The following is a 23,393-nucleotide window of genomic DNA, read 5'->3' as shown; positions in this document are numbered from 1 at the left end:
TCATAACTTTACTGGCATAAATTAATGTAAATAATCTCACTTTTATAATTCACAGGTTTGTATCATCCAGCTCCAATAAATTTAGAAAATCATTAAATATAATTTCTAATAATATCTCTGAGTCTTTTTGTAGTCTAGTCAATCTGTCTAACTCATCTGGTTCCTAATAAGCTTTAGTTTCTTTTCTCAAACCGCTAAGATAAATACTATTGCCATTTCTTTCATATGGTATTTTTCTTTCAATACTTACACTTTTAATGTTACCCCTCATTTTAATCCCAATTTTTTCAGTTCTTCTAATCTAGAGCAATTATATAATTGTGTCTTTATTGAAGCCTTTTATAACAAACTAGAGGCCCGGTGCACAAATATGTACATGGGTGGGGTCCATCGGCCTGGCCGGCGATTGGGGCCGATTGGAGCTGACAGGCTGTGGGAGGTTGCCTGTGGGAGTGCACTGACCACCACAGGCCAGTTTCTGCCTTGAGCGTCTGCCCCCTGGTGGTCAGTGTGCATCATAGCGACCAGTCTACTGGTCATTTGGTCGCTTAGGCTTTTATATATATAGATACTGAGACACAAATATAGTTTGAAAATGTAATTACACATAACCCTTCATAAACATCTTTTCCAAATTGCTATGTTCTTTGGCACTGTAGTCTACATAATTGTTTCACTCAGTTACGTAAATATAAAGTGTTATATCTTACAGATGCTGCAGCATCTAATGGCGGTCCATATATTCATTACATGGTCAATAACTATTTATTTTACTCTCCTGATCCTTTCTGTCTTCTTTTGTTAACAGCATCCAGAATTTGCTTTGGATAATGCTTCCTCCTCCATTCTCATTCTAAGTGGTTTGGGTAGGGCCGACCAATCCCTGAGATATGGATAAACACATTAGCTCTCTCTGGCCAATGAGGACACTTTATCCTCTTTGCTCAGTGTTTATGCATAGTAAATGTCTCTCAAAGCCAATGAAATCTGTGCCCAGGAATGTTACTGTTACTTATCCGATATAATAAAGAGGTAATATGCAAATTGACTGTCACTCCCTCACACAAGATGGCCACCACAAGATGGCCGGCAGGGGAGGGCAGTTGTGGGCAATCAGGCCAGCAGGGGAGGGAGAGCAGTTGGAGGGACCAGGCCTGCAGGGGAGGGAGGACAGTTAGGGGTGACTGGGCCAGCAGGGGAGGGCAGTTGGGGGCAATCAGGTTGGCAGGGGAGGGAAGTTGGGGGTGATCAGGCCGGCAGGGAAGTAGTTAGGCATTGATCAGGCTGACAGGGGAGTGGTTAAGGGGTGATCAGGCTGGCAGACAGAAGCAGGGGCAATAAGGCAGGCAGGCGAGCATTTGGGAGCCAGCAGTCTCAGATTGTGAGAAGGATGTTCAACTGCCCACAGGGATCGGGCCTAAATCAGCAGTTGGACATCCCCTGAGGGGTCCCAGATTGGAGAGGGTGCAGGCTGGGCTGAGGGACAACCTCCCCCTCCCCCCAGTGCGTGAATTTCATGTACCAGGCCTCTAGTTAGAAAATAAGGTGTTCATTTTGTATTTTTTGCTAGAATTTTAATGTTTGTACTCTATAGGAATGTTCTTGTTGAGCATGATACCAACACAAATAAAATAATGGGATTAAAATAGAATCCCTACTCTTGGACTAATATTTTAAATGCTGCTATACTTAACCTTTTGCACTCGGATGTCGAGTGTGACTCGACACAGCATCGGTAGCAGGAATGGAGAAAAAAGGAAGCAAGTGCAAAGGGTTAAAGCTAGGTAAGGTCATTATTTCAGTCATGGAAAAATATTTTTCTTTTATTTCTCATTTGTCTAAGATTCCTATCACTTCCAATCAAATAGTCCCAACTAAATTAGAAAAAGATACGTTTGCCTAGATCAGTGGTCGGCAAACTCATTAGTCAACAGAGCCAAATATCAACAGTACAACGATTGAAATTTCTTTTGAGAGCCAAATTTTTTAAACTTAAACTTCTTCTAACGCCACTTCTTCAAAATAGACTCGCCCAGGCCATGGTATTTTGTGGAAGAGCCACACTCAAGGGGCCAAAGAGCCGCATGTGGCTTGCGAGCCGCAGTTTGCAGACCACGGGTCTAGATAGACACTTCTTAAGATACCTAAGAAACATAATTATGTTCTATAAGAAATTTATTTAGTCATTATTGTAGTTTCAGTTCAGTAAAATAAGGATGCCTTTCGTGACTTGGAATTAAAATTAATAGTAGTCTACTACAAAAAGGAAGGCGTTTACAAAAGTGACACTAGGTTGGTTTTGATGGACTGCTTTAATTGTGAACAAACTGTATGCTACTTTAGATTAGAAAGAGACATCAAGACAATTTTCTGTTTGTCACATTGCTTAGTGGTTGATCATGGTGATTAGGAAATAAAAACATGAAAAAGGTTAAAATCAGAGAGCTACAGAAACACAGTAGTCTTTAAAAAGGCTGTCAATAATCTCCCACTTTCGGTATTCCTACCCTTGAGTATTCCTCTCCCCTTTCAGAAGGGGCAGAGAGCTACTTGTTTCTTAAGGATAGAAATTGGTAAAGTAGACGTGACCTCACCTCAGTGATTACATAACATAAGATTTTAACGTGCAACTTCATTTTTGCTAGTGGACTCCATCTCCTTAGCTGGATTTATGAAGTAAGTGAACATATGGAATTGTCTGCATGACAATATACTGAAGATGATGTCTGACCAATGGTCAGTGAGGAACTGAGGCCCTCAGTCCTACATCCCACAAGTAATGGAATCCAATCAACAACCACGTGAGCTTGGACATGGGCCTCTCCCTACCTAGTCAAGTCAGAGATGAGACCCTAGCCCTGACCCTAATCTTGATTCAAAACTATGTGAGTCTATGGAACAGAGAGCACAGGAGGTGAACAATTGTTGAGCTACAGAAACTTCAAGATGATATATGTATTAACTTATTAAGTTTGTGTTAATATTGTTATGATGCAATTATATAGCTGATATATGTGGCTTGACTATTAAGAGCAATGAATTGTTAACTTATGACAGATCAAGTTGCATACAATTTAAGTTTATATAAGAAAAAATGTTAGTCATATTTTGCAATAATTTTCATAAACCAAATTAATTACTTCTAGTGGAATTAAGCACTGCTTAAATTATTTACTTGTCTGTCTTGTTTACTGCATGAAATAAAAGCTAAATCTTATACTTTCCACAATTAATTTGTTGATCCTTATAAAGTACAGAAATATAAAGTTAGCAGCTAATGTACCTTAAGCTTTAACATTAGAAAAGTGCCATCTTTTAATTCAAACTTAAATATAATATTTTTGTGTATTTTTGTACAATATGGATAGAAATGATTAATACTGGACAAATTAGTATAATTTAAGAAGGATTTTAAATGCAATGCATAGTAGTAAAAGCATTTAATATTCTATTTGTTACTAATGTTTAAAACAGATTTACTTCTAGACAAAATATCTCCTTATTAACCTTTGTCTTAATTGTTCCAACACACTTCTTTCTACCAGAATCAAAACATATCATAAAAATGCAATTTTCTCCAGGCTAGAATTAAGTGAACCTCTATGATAATGAGCACTAAATTACGAAATTTCTATTTATTGCCAGACAGGATACATTTTATTTTATGCCCTGTAAAGTACAAGTTACATGATTGGGATAAATTACATCTTTCCTTTGGAGTCAGATATAATTTCAATACAAAATGAAGCAATTGGTGTAAATCAAGACTCTTAAAATCAGATGACAGAGAGGATAGAAAGATAACAAAATTGAATAAAATGAGCTGAGCGAAAATTAACAGGAAAGGGGGTGAAGGTAAAGAATTGGTCACATTGCATGATCTATTTAATAAGAGTAACTACTATGCAACAGTGCAAGTTCACTGTGATTTTAAAGTGGAAAAGTAAATTCAAAATTTTATGTGAATTCGATAAACTTTTACATTTTGGCAACCAACCAAAGTTTATATTTTAAAGCATCATCTATGGGCTGATAGTTTATGTTTTTTAGAGTAAACTAACTGAAAGGTGGTTTCTGGTTCAGTCATTCTGAGCCTGATATAATCTGATTTCTCAGTCCCTCTTTTATTTCTGTTAAGTATAATAGCAACCTATTGATTAATTTCAGAAGCAAAGAATAATAGCCAATTAAAGAATTCCTCAAAGATATTTTTTCAAAACAAAATTTCTCCTGCTATTAATTAATATAGTTGCAATTCATCTATTTTATATAAATAATGCATCATTTACCCCCTTCCAATTAACTTTTTACCTCCTAATTCAAAACAAATAGTTGCTGAGTGTCTGAAATTCAAGAATTCTACTTTTTGAAGCTAGATTTACTGCTGATATAACTAAGAAAAAGCACCCTTACAGTAAGAGAGGCACTTAACACGGATAAGGCACTGCTTCACTGATGAAGTTAGAGTCAAGAGATCACCTGGAATCCCGTTGTCTAGAAAAAGACTGCTAAGAGCATGCTCAAGGAAATTAATATTCCTTAACAGAGGTGGACTTTGAACACTGGAGAGACAGATGGTTCCTTAATTTATTTATTTTAATTTTTAAAATTTATTGGGCTGACACTGGTTAAAATTATATAGGTTTCAAGTGTACAATTCTATGATACATCTGCATATTGTATTGTGTGTTTACCACACAAAGTCAAATCTCCTTCCATCACCATATATTTGTCACCCTTTACCCTTTACTATCTCCCTATCCCCTTTCCTTTGGTAATCATCATGCTGTTGTCTATGTGAGTTTTTGTTTGTTTGTCTTGTTTATTCATTTGTTGCTTCCAGTTTTATATACCACATATGAGTCAAATCATATGGTTCTTGACTTTTTCCATTCAACATATTTCACTTAGCATGATATTCTCAAGATTCATCCATGTCTCAAATGGCAGTATTTCATCGTTTTTTTTTTAATGGTTGAGTAGTATTCCACTGTATATAAGTATCACATCTTCCTTAGCCAATCATCTACTGAAGGACACCTCAGTTATTTGAAAAATGCCTTCAGGAAGGGCCTTCAGCAGAGGTTCTTTCACAAGGTTTGACCTGAGTTGGGTTTCATGCCCATGTTCCTGACATATTCCTGGTGACATCACTAGCTCCCATTATTTCCCCAAGGACAATACTTTGGGCTTTATTGGCCATTTTAAACAAAATTCACAGATTTTGACTAAAATCTTAAAATCACCTAAATGAACTCTTAAATAGAGACTAAATAATAATTTAATTAAAGAACCTTAGTTATGATTAATATCAAATTTACATTTTATTAGTTTGTTATTTTACTATTTGCAGTTCCTTCACCCCCCCCCCCCCAATTTTATATGTAAAACAGATGCTTTTTTTAAATTAAGAAACTTTATTTTTTAGAGTAGTTATAGGTTTTCAGAAAAATCGATAAGAAAGTATAGAGTTCCATATGCATCCCTGGTTTTCCCTATTATTAATGTTTTGCATTAGTGTGGTCCCTTTGTTACAATTGATGAACCAATATCAGCACATTATTAACTGAAGTCCACAGTTTACATCAGGTGTCATTTTTTTCTGTTACACAGTACTATACCTTGGATACATGCATATTCTATCTAATAAAAGAGTAATATGCAAATTGACTGTCACTCAAACACACAAGATGGCTGCCCCCATGTGGACACAAGATGGCCGCCACAAGATGGCCAGCAGGGGAGGGCATTTGGGAGGGACCAGGCCTGCAGGGGAGGGCAGTTGGGGGTGATCAAGCCTGCAGGGGAGGGCAGTTAGGGGTGACCAGGCCGGCAGAGGAGGGAAGTTGGGGGCAAACAGGCTGGCAGGGGAGCAGTTAGACATCAATCAGGCTGGCAGGGGAGTGGTTAGGGGGTGATCAGGCTGGCAGGCAGAAGCAGTTAGGGGCAATCAGGAAGGCAGGCAGGTAAGCAGTTGGGAGCCAGCAGTCCTGGATTGTGAGCCAGCAGTCCTGGTAGGATCGGGCCTAAATGAGCAGTCAGACATCCCTCAAGGCATCCCAGATTGGAGAGGGTGCAGGCTGGGCTGAGGGACACCCACCCCCCGGTTCATGAATTTTGTGCACCAGGCCTCTAGTATCATATATCCACCATTAGAGTATCATACAGAGTAGTTTTAATGACCAAAAGTATCTCCTGTTCTTCACATATTCATTTTTCCCTCCCCCTGAACCTGCCACCACTGATCTTTTTACTGTCTGTATACTTTTGTATTTTCCAGAATATAATATAATTTAAATCATACAATCTGTAGACTTTTTGGACTGGATTCTTTGCAATATATGTTTAACTTCCTCCATGTCTTTTATAGATTGGAACTTTATTGCTGAATCATATAACTTTGTAAGGATCTACCATAAACAGCTGTTTTAGTCAGAAAAAATTGATCAAAATGACTCCAAATCTCTTGTTTAGAAATAAATCTTTGCAGATAAAAGTGCAACCCAGTAAAGTTAACTGATACAGAATTTATATGCAAAATACTTAGAACATAATTTTCTTAGGGATGTATAAACTAATTCATGGATAACTGTTTAACATTTCAAATTAAGTCTTTTTTTGAAAATGTAGACGACAATAAATCTCTGTCAATTAAATACTTTTTAACATCTTTGCCATTTGAAAAATGACTATACTAAAATGACAGAATTTTAGTTTCCAAATGGTTAGACCCAGTTTTTACAGTATAAATATAGATGAAACAATTATTCTACAATTTAAAATCTACTTTCATTGTTGGGTTTAAGAAGTAACAATAATAGTAAATGTTATATGTATCACATAAAACTCCTAATTATTTTAAATGCCATGCAGTTTAGGATACAAAAGTGTTTGTGAATAGATGCTATAAAATTACACTGGGATTCAATCTGGCTCTATTGCTTTCTTTCTACTGAGTAACAAATCTAATTTATATTGACATGTTTGGCTTCAATATATTTGCAAATCAGTACCAATTAAGAAACTGTTTTTATACCTACTATGGGTGAATTTAATGAAAATGGGAAGGAAAAAACACACCCGCTGGAACTCCTATTATTTGTAGTTTTGAAATAATTTTATTTAACCAAGAATAACAGTTTTAAAAACACATAGATCAGAAGAGAGATACCAGCTCTTCCAGAAATCTTCAGATGGATTGTAGATAAGAATTTTAAATTGATAATGAGCAAATGGTTACACACTGTTTTTTACAACTTTTTTAAAGTGTGCTTACTATTAGGAGTTTTGCTTCTATTCAGATCCATGAAATGTCCTCATCTTGAATACAAGAAATCTGTGGCCCTTAGTCATACACCTTTCCAGTTCAAAATACTATTTGACAGCTAAATCTGCGATCTAGGATGTGTATGTTTGTTTGTTTCATTTATTGTTCTTAATAGAGTTTATCTAATCTATCTTATTCATTGGTTTTCAACTTTAAAACTATAGAATAGCTGAAGAACTTATCTAAAATTTCAGATTTCTTTTGGATAATGCTTATAAGATTCTGACCTGGTAGGTCCATGGGGTCAGAGTGAAAAATATCATTTCTAAAATGTCACTCTTTCAATAGTTAAAGAGGCAAAATCTATTATCTTTAAGGCAAGGTTTGAATAGTACCATAAAATGGCAGGAGAGTTTAATTTCAGGTAAAATCATCTCTCATAGTAGAAAATAAATCTAAATTAAAATAGAAAACAATCTTAGCAAACAAGTGATAGTCTCTGCATGTGGGTTTATTTTATATTATAGTAATAGTTTACATATAGCTTTTTTTAAAATTCTTTGAAACCAAGAGCAATAGCTCTTTTCTCAAAATCCTGAAGTTCCAACTTGTGTGTAGTTTATGATGGCAACATTCCTCAATGTAGGGTAATTTTAATTCTCTTGTATAATGAAATGTAAACTGGAATTGCTCATTCACCATTCCTTTGGCCATTTTTATAAAATTGTTTTCATTTTGCAAAGTATGTAAAAATAGATTTCTGGATTTTAAATTATGCTTTTTCTCTGTTTTTGCATATTTGTTCAGAAAAGTAGTTAAGTAATTGTCTTTAATAAATTTTTTATAAACTGTGTCAGATACTGCATTTCCCATTCAAAATCAATATTCACATTTAGACTGTATGATCTATTTCAGACGTATTGACCTTTCCATGATATTTACCTTTAAAACTGATGACAAGTGAATCTCAGTGTGTATAAGTCTTAGTCCATCATCCTGAGATGAAGGGCAAATGTCATCCTTCCAAATGATAACTCGACGATGAGAGTTACTTTATTCTAAGGTAATATTAAGTGTTTGAATTACTGTTAGAATTTTGATATTTCTGTCTGGATTAAATAAAAAAATACATAAAATGTAATTTCTGACTATGACAGTATAACTATTTTCCAAAAGATCCAAGTAGGTAATTGCCTGGAAACCTCTTATCAGATATGAACAGGTGGTGGCAATTGAGAGTGTGCCTCATAGCCTCCAGCCATTGGAAGCACGTGGACCCAGGTCCAGTTGCTGTGCCCTAAAGTCTATTGCTGTGTTTCTATAAAGGTCATGCTACCTAGGGGCTGCTTACAGATAATGACTGAGAAAAGAACTGCTAAGGCAGGTCCTTCCTCGGAGACACCGCACTTCCTGACATCTCCCTATGCAATGAGGATTGACTGATCATTCATTGTGCAGAACCTTACTTGAATGACAGAGCAGTCACTTAAAGACACAGTAGGCTAGGATGTTTCTATACAATCTTCTCGCCCTCTTTTTCACTCGGTGTCAGAATGCCTGTGGTTTGAAAGGTCTCTTAGCCTTATCCTGCTTCCCCCTCATTTCTCTCACAGCAGTCTTTCACCGAATAAAATATTTGCTTTTTAAATCTCATCATGATGTGTAATTGTTAGAGGGCAGAACTGAACTAACACAAGGCATTAATGGGGTTACAGTTAAAAAATACTATTAGCACTTTGAAATATTTAAATTAAATTAAAAATATTCATAAACATTTATAAAAAGATGAATAAAAATGTAAAAATATTAATCTAGAGCTTTAATATATATTAAAATAAATAGGAATATATATTAATATATTAAAATGAAGATGAATACACTGAATAGATTAAATACATATCGATTTATATGGAGATAAAAAAGAAAATCTTGAGGGTTATAGTAAACCATTATTTAAATATTATAACAATGGAGAAGAGTTTGCCATGTGTTCTGGGATATTTTAAACTAATATGAGAAACTGTAATTAACATTTCTTTTAGATATAAGCTACTACATGGTTACCATCCCTCTTTTGTTCACATTAGTGGTAGACACTACAAATTCTCTTTACCAATAAGCCCAATCCTTGCCAAGATACCTTTTAATGATTAATAGGAAAACACTGTCACATCTGTCTTAACCAAAGAGTTTAGCTCCGTTTCAATTGAAGGGTGGCAGAATATATAACCCTAAAATATGACTGTAATTTAGTACATGCCAGCCCAAAATATGCCAGTTTGTACATTAAGTATTTTGAGCTGTAGGCACTCTAAAACCAGAATATTCAGGGAGAGCTTCTCTCTGAGCTCCCCTTCTCTACCTAAAAACAGATCCTCCAAAAGTAATCCAACTGCCATAGATACTCTCCCTAAGAGTTTTCATCAAGTAGAAAAGATTTGCTCTTATCACAGGAGACGAGCGAAAAGTAGACATCATACTCAGACAAACTTTGTCATAAACTTTATCACACCTCCCATCTATTCCTCTAAGGACCCATTCATCTTTCCAGAAAATTATTATTCCCTAAGAGAATTATATCCCTTCTTCCCTTTCCCCATTAAGATGTTATTTAGTCCTGAATTCTAAAGCTACCTCTATGAATTACTCATTTTTTTCCTAGGTATCTCCCATGCATGCATAAAGTATACATGATGATAAACTTGTTTGTTTTTTTCCCCTTGTTATTATTATTATTTTTTTATCACAGGGGTCTCACCTAAGAACTCAAGAGTACAGGGAAAATTATATTTCCTTCCCTATACAGTCATGCTACTTAAAAAAGGAATGAATGCTAAAATTGATGAGGACTCTGAGAAAAATGCATAAAAATAAAAGATCCTATATAATAAAAGCCTAATATGCTAAGTGTCTGGTCGTCCTGTCATTCATTCAACCAATCAAAGTGTAATATGCTCTTATATGCTAAGGCTGCTCAAATGCTCGCTATGATGTGTACTGACCACCAGGGGGCAGACACTCCAACCGGTAGATTAGTTTGCTGCTGGGGTCCAGCCGATTGGGACTGAGCGAGTTATGCTGGACACGCACTGGCGCCCTCCCGCGGTCCCGCCCCGGCCCCGATCATACACTGGTGGGTTCCCTTGGCCTGGCCTGCACCCTCTTGCAATCTGGGCTAAGGGAACCTCCTCTCCCCCACCCCCCACCCCCGCCCGGCACCCCCTCACTGAGTACAGGAATTTTGCACCAGGCCTCTAGTTAAATATAATAATAATCTCAACATAAGAATTTTCCAGCATTCACAGTTATCCAAAGATTAAGTAGCACATTTCATACAAATGTAAGTTTTTAAAAAGAGCTTAGTAAACTTTGTAACAAGGATATTAGAGAAATCAAGTATTAAATTATGTTGAGTAAATGATCTGTATGGTCTATTTCATTCATTATATGATATGACTTTAAGAACTGAATTTTTATGAGTAAGATTAACCTATTTTACTCTGCTTCCAATGAAAACCATTTTATTGTGTCCATATATGCATATAAGTTCCCCTGGTTAGCCTCCATTTAACCCAATTAAATGACTCAAGTAAAGACTGGATTGAAGAGGTCATGGAATTAATAAAATGAGTCTGTTTCAGCTATGACAACTGCTATAGGGACCAAAGAGAACCAAGTGCATACTTATCTGAGGAATTATTGTAAATTGGGCCATGATAAAAGTAAATCAGTAAGGGAAAATTGCTTTCTCATTTGAGTGTCCTCCTACTCTGAAAAATTGAATAAAGCAAACAACTCCAGTCCACAGGATTTGATGAAAGACAGAATTAAATCTTTTCCCAACATGTATAAAATAAATTATAAATGTATAAAATATTATAAATTATAAACAACATAAATAATGTTAGAAATTTCTACTCTTGACAAGCCAAATTATTTCACTTAATATAGGGTGGTCTTTGAAAAATCCTTGAATAATTTTACAAACTGCATTTCTTTTTTTTTTTAAATAACCACTAGCAGAGAGTAAGGAACTTTTTAAATATGAAAAGAAAACAGAGACATAACAATTAAGTGAAGTGATGGTTTGGTTTTTTTGTAGTATTGCTACTTTTACATTGCTCAGCTAACCTAATTATCTGTCATCAAAAACAGAGCTGGCAAGCTAATACATTCTTCCTCCAGCAAATATTAAAGTATATTTGCTATGAGGTTTATTATTTGTTGGTTGCTACTGTTCTTTGATCATTTTAGAAAAGATGACAGGTCTGTTGCTATATTCCAGCAACCAAGCAATTATCAGTAGCTCAACATTAACTGTTTTCCATTTTATAAAAAGAATAATGGATTTTGTTTTTATGTCTAGGTGAAACTGGTACATTGGAAAATGTTTTCCAAATAGTAAATGCCACCTCTCAGATCTTTTTGATGGTTTCCACAAAGCTAGCTTATAGCTCGAAACTCTCATTTACACTCTGCCATTATGTTTTCTCTTCCCTTTCCTTTTCTTTTACGATGAAGACAATGAACTTCTCTGGAAAATGGAGAAAGTAATTAATTGTAATCAAATAACCAAACATTAGTTTAAAGTCTAGAAAGGTTTAGTTTGGAATATGTGATATTAATACTTGACACATAAAAAACACTCTAAAAATTTAAAACATACCAAAATGTCCTTTTGAGATTTGCTTCATATTCAAAGGAAAGAAGTATTAATTCTCTTATTATTTTAAAAAGATTGTACTCTTTCCCTAACATATTTTAAAAGTAAAAAAAGAAAATGTTTCTTTACTATTATACCATTAGTTCTTGGGTCTGATATTGTGTATTCTTAATAAAAACCGACTCATTTTAGAATGACTGCAGCAACTAAAATCTATAACTTGTCTAAAATTACACACTTACTGCCACTTCACCAGCATCACTTTCTCTTTCCCTCAGGATTAGAGGTAGAATTGGACAGAGCTGCCTCACAAGGAACAGCACTCCTCTGCTGTTTCATGAAGTGCCTGGATTCTCAGGATAAAAAGTGAGCTGGTATACAATTCGCAACTCCCACCTCACTTGATTCAGAAAATCTCTGGCTGTGAACTTCTGCCTCTTTTCCCTTCCCGTGGACTGAAATGACAATGATTGGAGGTATGTTGAAACGTGCCAAAGGTGGAAGAGCCTAAATTTGCCTGGGTCCCTGAATGACTGCATGGAAGACTATCACCAACCTGAAACACTCATTTAAGACTGTCCTGTGAGCCAAAAGCATGTTTTTGTTTGTTTTGTTCTCTAAGCCATTAAAATGTAGGCCTTTATTTTTACAGCAGCCTAACCTTCCCTAACCATTTTATTCAGAGATTTAAAGACTTAATGACTGGCTAATTCAAAAAATAAGATAATTGTGTCAAAGGAGGAGGTCAGGTTAAGAATTCAGTTCAAAGTTCTAAAAGAAAGGAATACTTTATCTTTAGAACCTCTCTTTAACACCTACTCATTTGGCGAAATCTAGTTTTTCCTGGGGCATTGAAAAAGTCAATACTGGAATGCAGACATTCCTGAGATGCAAAAACCAAACCCCATCTCACAATGCTATGTAACTTGAATTATTGCTTTCCATGTTTAACCCAGAAGCATGCTCCTCCCCAAACCTTACAAAGGATAAACATCTTGCATTAAAACTTTGTGTCCTGCCAAATTTGATGACATAAAACAGAAGTTTTTCCACCAGAAGCAATTCTAGAGGGGAGGTAAAATTTTACCTCTATCCTCGGGATTTTTGGGCTAGACCTAAGTACTAAACTGACATAAGACCAATTAACAGGAGAAAGCAGATATATTTATGAGAATTTTATATGACATGGGCGTCCCCATAATGAAATGAAAACCCAAAGAAATGACAGAACCTACATGCTTTTATATTAAGGTGAACAAAGAGAGGCTACTGTGGCAAAGTAACTACGCTATGTAGAGAGGCTAAAGGGATTTAAGAGTGATTTTGAACAAGGCCTGTTTATATAGAATTCTCTTATCTTCGGCTCCCCATTAGATGATGTTTTTTTTCTCTCCTGGTGTAGGAAGGGCATCTTTCACATGGGAGTTTTAAACCTTCTGTTTTCAAAGTGAGAAGAGGAGATTAGAATGCCCTTCGTGCATCTGTGATTTTTTAAGTGCTTTTAGCTCAAAATAATCCTTATGCCAAAATGGCACAATTAGGGGTGGCATAGTCTGCCATCCATCAATTCCTACACAAGGGATCATCCTGATCATCAGGTATTAATAACACTGGCATCTCTGGAAGTTATGTGCATCCAGCTGAAGCATAAAATGAATTTGAAAACAATAAGAGGGAAGGATACATATGGGATTTCCAGCAACCGTTCTATATTTTTTCCCATTTAGAAAGGAGATGGTGTTGGCCATCACAGCAGTCTGAAATGGTGTAGATATTTTGCCAAAGCTAGTAGCTGAACATATAAAAAGAAAATATCGTACAAGAATAAAAATATTCTACCATGAATACTGTTTTAAAATGACAAACCGGAAATTACTGCACTATAAATGAGAAAAGTTTCTAAAAAGATTAATCAATTATTCAATTAGTTGTTTCATACTAATAAAATATTGACCAACTATATTAGTTTAAATGGTTCTAGCTAACATGATAGGTAAGCCCTTATGTTTCTTGCTTACATAATAATTCACTGAGGGCATCCCTAGTTAGGGAGCTCTCCACCAAGCTGTGATTCAGAGGCCGAAGCTCGTTTTACATCATGTTTCTACTACTGCCAATGTATGTATCTCAAGGTTTCCTGGGGATATTCCCCTGTTGGATTTCATCCATCCAACAGGGGAAAAGGTTAAATCAGGCAAAAAAATTTTAAGTCCCTAATGTTCCTCATTTTATTGGCCAGGGATCAAAGTCATTTGCCTTCATATAGCAAGGGGAGCTAGGAAATATAGTCTAGCTGTATGCCTAGGAGGAATAAGAAAAGATTAAGGAGGTATCCAGTAACTCTATGCACTGTACTTCTCCAAAAATCTTTAAAAACACCATAATTAGTAAATGATAAAGACATGATTGATAAAGAAAAATAATCATCAACCTTATGGTTTTTAATAATTCATTCCATGTTTTAGATAAAATTATGCCTACATAAACACTTAAATTCAATTCTTTGCATTTATTCAGAAAGTAGTATACTCTGCCAATATGTATGTATTTATTTATTTTTATACTTTTTTGTAGACTTTTCAATATATATTGATTTCAGAAAGGAAGGAAGAAGGAGAGACAGAAACATCAATGATGTGAAAAAAATCATTGATTGGCTGCCTCCTGCACGCTTCCTACTGGGGATCAAACCCATTACCTGGCATGTGCCCTTGACTGTAATTGAACCTGGGACCCTTCAGTCCACAGGCTGATGGTCAACCCGCTGAGCTAAGAATATAATGACCGAGAAAACTGACTGGCTAGGGCTGCCAATATTTAATATGACATTTTATTATCCCAATTTCTGGGTGTCTGATAGAAAACAAAACAAGTACTCAAGGACTAATGATTCTATTACAGCAATTATATTGATTCTTTTGTAGGATTCTCTTCATAAACTGCAGGATGAAACAAGACTGCCAAATTACCTCTATGTATCAGAATGACAAATGACCTAGGATAGTCAGGGCACTATCTAGAATTATTAGATATGTTCTTCTGGAAAGTAAAAAATTCTTCCACATGTGATCATGTGACTGCTCTTAATTTTAGCACCAATAATTGGCTAGCTGCTTCTTCTATAAGTTAACAACTTTATTAATAGAATCTATTTGCAAAGAAGGTAAGAAATGGTAAAATATTCATTGAAAAATTATTTTTAAATGGTGGAGTTAAATGAAGACGATTTGAAAAAGAAAGCTAAATGAGCAATGCCCTAATGAGATCTATTACTTTGGCCATAATACCACAATGTTTTAGCTAGAAAAGTGAAGGAGCAAGGCATACTTTTATTAATAAGCAAATGAGCTCCAAATGAAAGCCTGGAGATAAGGAACACCATTTTTTTAGTTTATTTAAAGGGAAAGTGTTACGCACTACACCGCTTTTCTCTTCTCTTGGGGCTTCCAAGGAATAAGTAGATTTGGGGTGAGAAGTTGGAGAACCAAGACAGACTTTTATTTGGCTGAAACTGCGAGGGATTTTTGGACCCACCTCAAACAGTAAGAACATGTTTTTTTGTGTGAGCATCTACTACGTAATTTAGTGAGAAATAAGAGTTTACATTAATTTTGGTTCTTGAGATGACCAAAACGTACACATTCAAGTACATTCTCCAAGAGCAGAAAACTGTATGTTCCACATAAAAAAATTGGAGGTTACCATGTCAGCACAAAAGGAAGGAATTTGGTAATAATAGACACAATGGAGAAAATGACCTTAAACATAGATTGATAAAAAATTAATACTATTTTAAATATGCTTTATATCTCAATGGTTTACATATGTGTTATGTACAATTTTTCTGGTAATTATTTTACATAATTTAATTTAGTACTTGAGTATTGTATGGACAGCTTTTAACAAAAGGAGAAAACTACTTGGTTGAGTGTGGTAAATATTCCCAGGTGGATCACTTACCTCCTCCTTCAGTATCTTAGCCCCTCATCTAGTTTAATATTTTTTAAGTAGTTCTTAGAAATTATCAAAGAAATAAAGTCTAAATTCTAGAATATGATAAAGTGTTCTCTTATATGGTATTTTCTTCTAATTTGTTTCTAGATAGAATAACCTACTAAAATATTCTGGAATTCAATACATCTCCCATATTCCTCATTTATACTTTTGTATATGCTGAGTCTTTGGAATGCAATGTCTTTCCACATTTTTATTGAGTGACTTATCTCTACTTTCCTTCAAGATACAGCTCAACACTATGATGATCATGTTCACTCACAGTTACTAGTAAGTGTGTCTCCAACATGCTTCCTTAACTGTGAGCTTCTATTATTGTATTTCCATAATGTATTGTATTTTTCATATAGTTTTTTATTTCCACCCATGGTTGAAAACCTCTGGAATTTAATGACTGGCTGCCTTTTAATGCTATGGCCAGAATAAGTAAGTAGTAAATATGCAGTATATAGTGGGTCTCCTTCAAATGTCTGTGAAAAAACTATCTCCTGTGGGTTCTAACATACTAAGAGAAGTAGGTTAATGTTTTAACATGGAGATAAAAATAAATCAATGAAGAAGGGGCTATTGGGAGGGAATTCAATTGAGATCAGGCCCTGAGAGGGAGGTCTTTATCTTGGGATTAGTGTCCTGACAAGAAGAGACAACAGAGCACTTGCTTGCTTTCTCCCACTTCCCCGCTAGTGAGCTCAAGTGAGAAGGCAGCCATCAATAAGCCAGGAAGAGAGTCCTCACCAGAATCTGACCATGCTGGCACACTGATCTGAGACTTCCAGTCTCCAAAACTGTGAGAAAATAAATGTCTACTGTTTAAGACACCCAGTTCATGATATTTTATCATGGCAGCCTGACTGACTAACATAGTGTACAGACTAACCCTGTAGCTATAGATAGGTAATAAACATTATACACATACACACACAATACTCTGTGTGTCTCTTTTTCTCTTTCACTGATATTTGGGGAAATATCATTTCTGAAACATGCCCAAATTGGGTAATATAGTGTGTCTGTCAATAGTAAGGAACTAAATGGCTGCTTCTTACCATTGAGACCATTAGTCAGTTATATTTTAAACCCCCAAACACAATGCTGTAATTTTCAAAGCTTGCTTTAGTTATTTAGAAAGGATCTATTCTTCATCAAAGCATTAGTAAAACTCATATTATTTCAGTAAACTGTTATTTTATCTTTATTAACTTTTAAAATAAATATAATGTTATGTTAATTTAGAGAAGCTTAGATTAGAATTGGGAGATCACTTCATTGATAACCTTATATATCACATCAATTTTTAGAGGCCAAAACAAAGCAAAGCCCTTTATTAATTACAAAACCCAATAGGAATCATACCTGTATTCCTCTTGTGTGAAACGTGGGATTTCTCCGGGATGTAAGACAAGGATTTTCACTACGGCACTGCTGGACATCACAGGCTCACCATCATCAAACGCAATAACCACCAACTTAAAAAGTAATAAAATTCACGTTAAAGTTATTAACAAAATACGTTCTCATTTTTCCATGTGTGCTTTTAATCACTGGACTGCCTGATTCTAGGAGGCGAAACACTGAATACCAGGTAGCAGGCAATGTACTAATGTATGCTACATGTATTATTTAATCTGCACAAAATCCTGCCAGGTAGATGTTATTATTTTAATTTGTGAGATGATATAACTCAAATAAATTGAGTTACTAACTCTATGATAAATAAAACTACATAAAAGTAAAACAGTTATGTTATAACATATCTCCCAATGATAAACTCTTTCTTATAATTTCACTGGTGCCTACAGTGAAAACATGTCTTTCTAGGCACTAACACATTTAAAAAGTGTTAAATTCAGTCATATCAATAGCAAAAAACTAATTAGCTTGCATATATAAGGAAATTAATTTTCCAAAGAGAATTAATTGTCTGCAAGATTATAGGCCAGAAATACTTACTCTGGAGGATAAAATTGGAAATGTTTATTCTTTAACATACTTTGAAATACACTCACTTAAAAAACAATTACAACATATAAAACCAAGTTTACAGCAGAAAGTATTCAAATAATGCAAACTAAAAAAAGCTTTAGTCTTAAGTGTAATAGCTGTATAAGATTATTACTAAAATAACTTTTATGATTTACCATTTTCTTTGATAACCTATATCTAGAAGAATTTTAGTGTTTATTATAAGAAAGGCTAAACATATTCAAAATTATGTTTCTCCAGAATATAATTTTGAAAGCTACAGATTACTAACCTAAATTTATTCAAACTAGATCATCAAACCATAACCAAGCATCATGTGAGAGCCATGATTTACCTTTAGATTTCATTCTTACAAAGAAAATAATTATTACAAATACTGATAAAATTATGTGAGACATAATATTTATTGATAGTTGCAATGTTAACTGATGAGTATTTGATTGAAAAAAATGGAAACTATTATGAGAATAATCAAAATGTGTTGGATGCCTTTACTTAGATTAGGGTTTAGACTGGTATTTTGAATTATATCAGGTAATACTGGGGTGGGCATTATGTTTTCTGTGCATAAGGGCTGTAAATCTTTTAAGTCAAGCAAACAACTCAGGCACAGAGCTGTTTGGCTTCACACAGAAACATACGCTTTATTACACCACTAACTCTTTGTAGAGCCAAAGGCTTTACTCACAGTGAAAAATTTTATTCTAAGTAACTTTAGAAAATGGAAACATTCAAACATTCAACAAAATAGATTACTTATGAGAATAGTGAGGGCTAGTATTATTCCACATTTTCTGGAAGTATAACAAATCATGAGTACATAAACTTGATCCAGTAATTCCGCCTGCAGTTATTTAAGGGGAGGGGGGTTGGGGGGGAGAAGGCAAGTGGCAAATGATAATTGCAAAAGGAGTTTCATGAAAGCAAAGATTAGATAACAAAAAATTAGAAACAGCCTAGTTATCCAACAACAAGGTATTAAACAAACCAACAAAAAGGATAGTATATTCATACAATAGAATATCATGCAACCATTAAAATAATAGCATTAATAGTATTCATTGATATGTATAATAGAAGTTAAAGAAGCAGTATGAGGTCGCAGCTCGTGGTCGTCCAGCCATGGCTCTGTCACGGGGGCTCCTCCGAGAGCTGGCTGAGGCCGTGACCAGGGGCCGGGTGCTGGTGGTGGGCGCGGGCGGCATCGTCTGTGAGCTCCTCAAGAGCCTCGTGCTCACCGGATTCTCCCACATCGAGCTGATTGATCTGGATACTATTGATGTCAGCAATCTCAACAGGCAGTTTTTGTTTTAAAAGAAACATGTTGGAAGGTCAAAGGCCCAGGTTGCCAAAGAAAGTGTACTGCAGTTTCACCCGAAAGCTAATATCATAGCCTACCATGACAGCATCATGAACCCCGACTATACTGTGGAATTTTTTCGACAATTTATATTGGTTATGAATGCTTTAGATAACAGAGCTGCCCGAAACCATGTTAATAGGATGTGTCTGGCAGCTGACGTCCCTCTTATCCAGAGTGGAACTGCTGGTTATCTTGGGCAAGTAACTACTATCAAAAAGGGCGTGACTGAATGTTATGAATGTCATCCCAAACCAACTCAGAGAACTTTTCCTGGCTGTACAATTCGTAACACACCTTCAGAACCTATTCATTGCATTGTTTGGGCAAAGTATTTGTTCAACCAGTTGTTTGGGGAAGAAGATGCTGATCAAGAAGTATCTGCTGACAGAGCTGCCCCTGAAGCTTCCTGGGAACCAATGGAAGCTGAAGCCAGAGTCAGAGCATCAAATGAAGATGGTGACATTAAGCGTGTTTCCACAAAGGAAGGGACTAAATCAGTGGTCGGCAAACTCATTAGTCAACAGAGCCAAATATCAACAGTTCAACGATTGAAATTTCTTTTGAGAGCCAAATTTTTTAAACTTAAACTATATAGGTAGGTACATTGTTATTAACTTAATTAGGGTACGTGGTATTTTGTGGATGAGCCACACTCAAGGGGCCAAAGAGCCGCATGTGGCTCGCGAGCCACAGTTTGCCGACCACTGGGCTAAATCAACTGGATATGATCCAGTTAAACTTTTTACCAAGCTTTTTAAAGATGATAGCAGATATCTGTTGACAATGGACAAACTATGGCAGAAAAGGAAACCTCTGGTTCCATTGGACTGGGCTGCAGTACAGAGTCAAGGAGAAGAAATCAATGCAGCAGATCAACAAAATGAACCCCAGTCAGGTCTAAAAGACCAGCAAGTTCTAGATGTAAAGAGCTATGCACGTCTTTTTTCAAAGAGCACTGAGACTTTGAGAGTTCATTTAGCAGAAAAGGGGGATGGAGCTGAGCTCATTTGGGACAAGGATGACCCATCTGCCATCCTTTGTCACCACTGCTGCAAACCTCAGGATGCATATTTTCAGTATGAATATGAAGAGCAGATTTGATATAAAATCAATGGCAGGGAACATTATTCCTGCTATTGCTACTACTAATGCGGTGATTGCTGGGTTAATAGTATTGGAAAGATTGAAGATTTTATCAGTAAAAATAGACCAGTGTAGAACAATTTTTTTGAATAAACAACCAAACCCACGGAAGAAGCTCCTTGTGCCTTGTGCACTGGATCCTCCCAACCTCAATTGTTACGTATGTGCCAGCAAGCCAGAGGTGACTGTGCGACTGAATGTCCATAAAGTGACCGTTCTCACATTACAAGATAAGATTGAGAAAGAAAAATTTCCTATGGTAGCACCAGATGTCCAAATCGAGGATGGGAAAGGAACAATCCTAATATCTTCAGAAGAGGGAGGGACAGAAGCTAATAATCACAAGATGTTGTCAGAATTTGGAATTAGAAATGGGAGCCGGCTTCAAGCAGATGACTTTCTTCAGGACTACACTTTATTGATCAACATCCTTCATAGTGAAGACCTAGGAAAGGCTGTGGAATTTGAAGTTGTTGGTGATGCCCCAGAAAAAGTGGGGCCCAAACAAGCTGAAGATGCTGCCAAAAGCATAACCAATGGTGGTGATGATGGAGCTTAGCCTTCGACATCCACAGCACAAGAGCAAGATAATGTGCTCATAGTTGATTCAGATGAAGAAGGTCCTTCAAATAATGCTGACATCAATGCAGAAGAGAGAAGTCGCAAGAGGACATTGGATGAGAAAGAGAATATCAGTACAAAGAGGTCACGCACAGAACAGACAAAAGAGCTTGATGATATTATAGCATTAGATTGAACAGCAGTGCCTCCAACAGAACCCTCTGACTGCATGGATCACCCAACGTCCTTTGTTCCAAAGGGGAAAAGTTGAGCCCAGCGACTTGAAGATGATTCTGCTCTCTTTGAAGGCACTCATTTTGCTAGAACTATCAGACACATTGCAGAATGCTGTATGGAAAGTAGAAATACAGTTTTAAAACCCTCTGAACAAAGCGTTTGCATAACTAGTCATGAGAAGAAACAACACAATGCATGTTGCCTTTTTAATGTAAATATTCTTAGGTATCATTTAATAGTTTAAAATATTGTGGTTTAGTAGAGTTGATACCTGGTTATAAATATTATGCCTTTATTTTTGGTTAGAAAAAGAATTATTTTTAGCCTAGATCTAACCATTTTCATACTCTTAACTGAAACAGATTTAAAAAAAAATATCAAGTGCTGTATTGAAACTTGTTTTTAAATATGAACTGGCACTATGTATATTGATGTAAAACAATGTTAATTTACTCAAGTTTTCAACTTGTACTGCCTGGTATGTCTGTGTAAGCCAATTTCTGTGTATTGTTACAGTTTCAGGTTATTTATATTTGATGTTTTGTAAAACTCAAATACAACTATACTGTACTTAATGGACCAAATAAAATGGCCTCTGCATACTTATGTACATGCCTGCACAGTATCTACTGCCTTGTTGGGTTTATTCATTGTATTTTCTGCAGAAATGCTAAATCCTTTCCTTTTAAAAAATTAACTTGTGATGGATATGAAGGTTAAAAGATCTCCACTGTTTGCCATAGATGAGTACTTTCTAAAATAAAGTTTTTAATGGTGGTGGTGCTTTAAAAAAAAAAGTATGAATAATATGACCATGTTACTTAAAACATATATTTGTATTTAAATAGAAATATATCATAAGGATAGAGAGTAAAATGGTAAATTCTAGTTATCTCCAAAGTGTGAAATATCAAGTAATTTTTTTTCTTTTTATTGAACTGTATTTTCAAAGTGTCAATGAAGTTAAAATGTATTGCTTGAAATTTTAAGATATTAAAAAGAAGAAAAAGACAAAAAGTATGGTCATCTGTCAAACCGAACTTTCAATAAAAAATTAAGTATCTAATAGACAAGTAAGAAAAACTAACCTTAAAAATGGTCGTAGGTTCTTCATTAAGATTGACTCGAGTTATTACTGTTCCAGAATCTTCTTCTACATCAAAAATACTGGCAGGATAAGGAGACTGGACACCATCTACTCTATACCTCACACGACTTGCAGGTAATCCCTACAATAAAATTATATATTATTAATTTACAGTCACACAATAAACACAAAGTGTAGTGATAATGTTAAAATGGTTTTTAAAAAGCATGGCCTTTAAAAGTGAAAAATCATATTTCAATTTTCCATAATTTCGGGTTCAGATGTAGCATAATCTTCATTTCATTCCAATAACTCAATCTGAATTAGTGAAGAGATTTTACTACATGTAATTTAAAATTATGTAAAATAATAAATTAATGGTTGACTTAGCTATACTCTCTTCCACTTGTCCTTAATTTTATGAATTTCAACTTACTCCCTAAACACCATATCTGCTAAATATTCCTTCAAAAAGATTCCTGAGTACAGTAGTGGAAAAATGAAACCATCTATCATAAGGAAAATTCTCCCCGCCCCTTTTTTTCTGGATTGGGTGAATATAAAATATCTCTTCCCTACTTCTCAGCTTCAGTGCTTACATTCCATGTTAATTCCTATTATAGTTAATACATTCTGATATGAAGCTCTCCTTTAAAATAATGATGGAATAATTAGAATTTTTCTAATAAATAAATCCTCATATGATCTACAGTAATAGGTTATAGGTGATGTGTTCTTACACCAACTATATACTGCACAATGTAATAAATCTGAGTTACACATCATTGAACAAAACAGATATTTTTAGTGATGGCAAAAATCATAGATACATAATTTTCTATATGGTACAGAGGATTTCTAAGAATTTACTTAACTCAAAATGTGGTTAAATTGTTGACAAGTTTTCAATTTTAAACCCATCAATATCTGGTCATAGATACTCACCCACAGCTATTCATACTCATCTCTCAAGATGATAGGCAATGGTGAGAAATACATGCTTATGTACTATGGGCCTCATATTTGGTCAAGTGGGGAGGACAAAAGGTACACAGAAAAACACAATTTTCTCATA

At 35.3% G+C, this 23,393-nt stretch overlaps 2 protein-coding genes across 2 annotated transcripts in view; one reads left to right on the top strand and one right to left on the bottom strand.

Annotated features, from left to right (window-relative positions):
* Positions 1 to 23,393, bottom strand: part of PCDH15 (protocadherin related 15) — a gene marked incomplete at its 3' end in the record, with an annotated part of 650,107 nt that overhangs the window by 124,180 nt on the left and 502,534 nt on the right. Inside the window, exons 22-23 of the mRNA XM_079793021.1 lie at positions 22,320 to 22,460; positions 17,298 to 17,410 (exon numbers count right to left, since the gene is read on the bottom strand). Coding sequence (XP_079649147.1) covers positions 17,298 to 17,410; positions 22,320 to 22,460 — 254 coding nt within the window. The remainder of the gene's footprint in view (positions 1 to 17,297; positions 17,411 to 22,319; positions 22,461 to 23,393) is intronic.
* LOC307112324 (SUMO-activating enzyme subunit 2-like) lies at positions 19,050 to 21,517 on the top strand (the record flags this gene model as incomplete). Its single annotated transcript, XM_079792926.1, is given in 5 exon segments — positions 19,050 to 19,238; positions 19,242 to 19,775; positions 19,996 to 20,324; positions 20,326 to 20,989; positions 20,993 to 21,517. Coding segments are annotated over 5 exon segments (1,914 nt in total). The 3' UTR covers positions 21,191 to 21,517.

This window comes from Cnephaeus nilssonii (genome assembly GCF_951640355.1).
Source record: "Cnephaeus nilssonii genome assembly, chromosome: 16".
In the NCBI taxonomy this organism is placed as follows: Eukaryota; Metazoa; Chordata; class Mammalia; order Chiroptera; family Vespertilionidae; genus Cnephaeus; species Cnephaeus nilssonii.
This window is presented reverse-complemented; position numbering and strand designations above follow the sequence as displayed.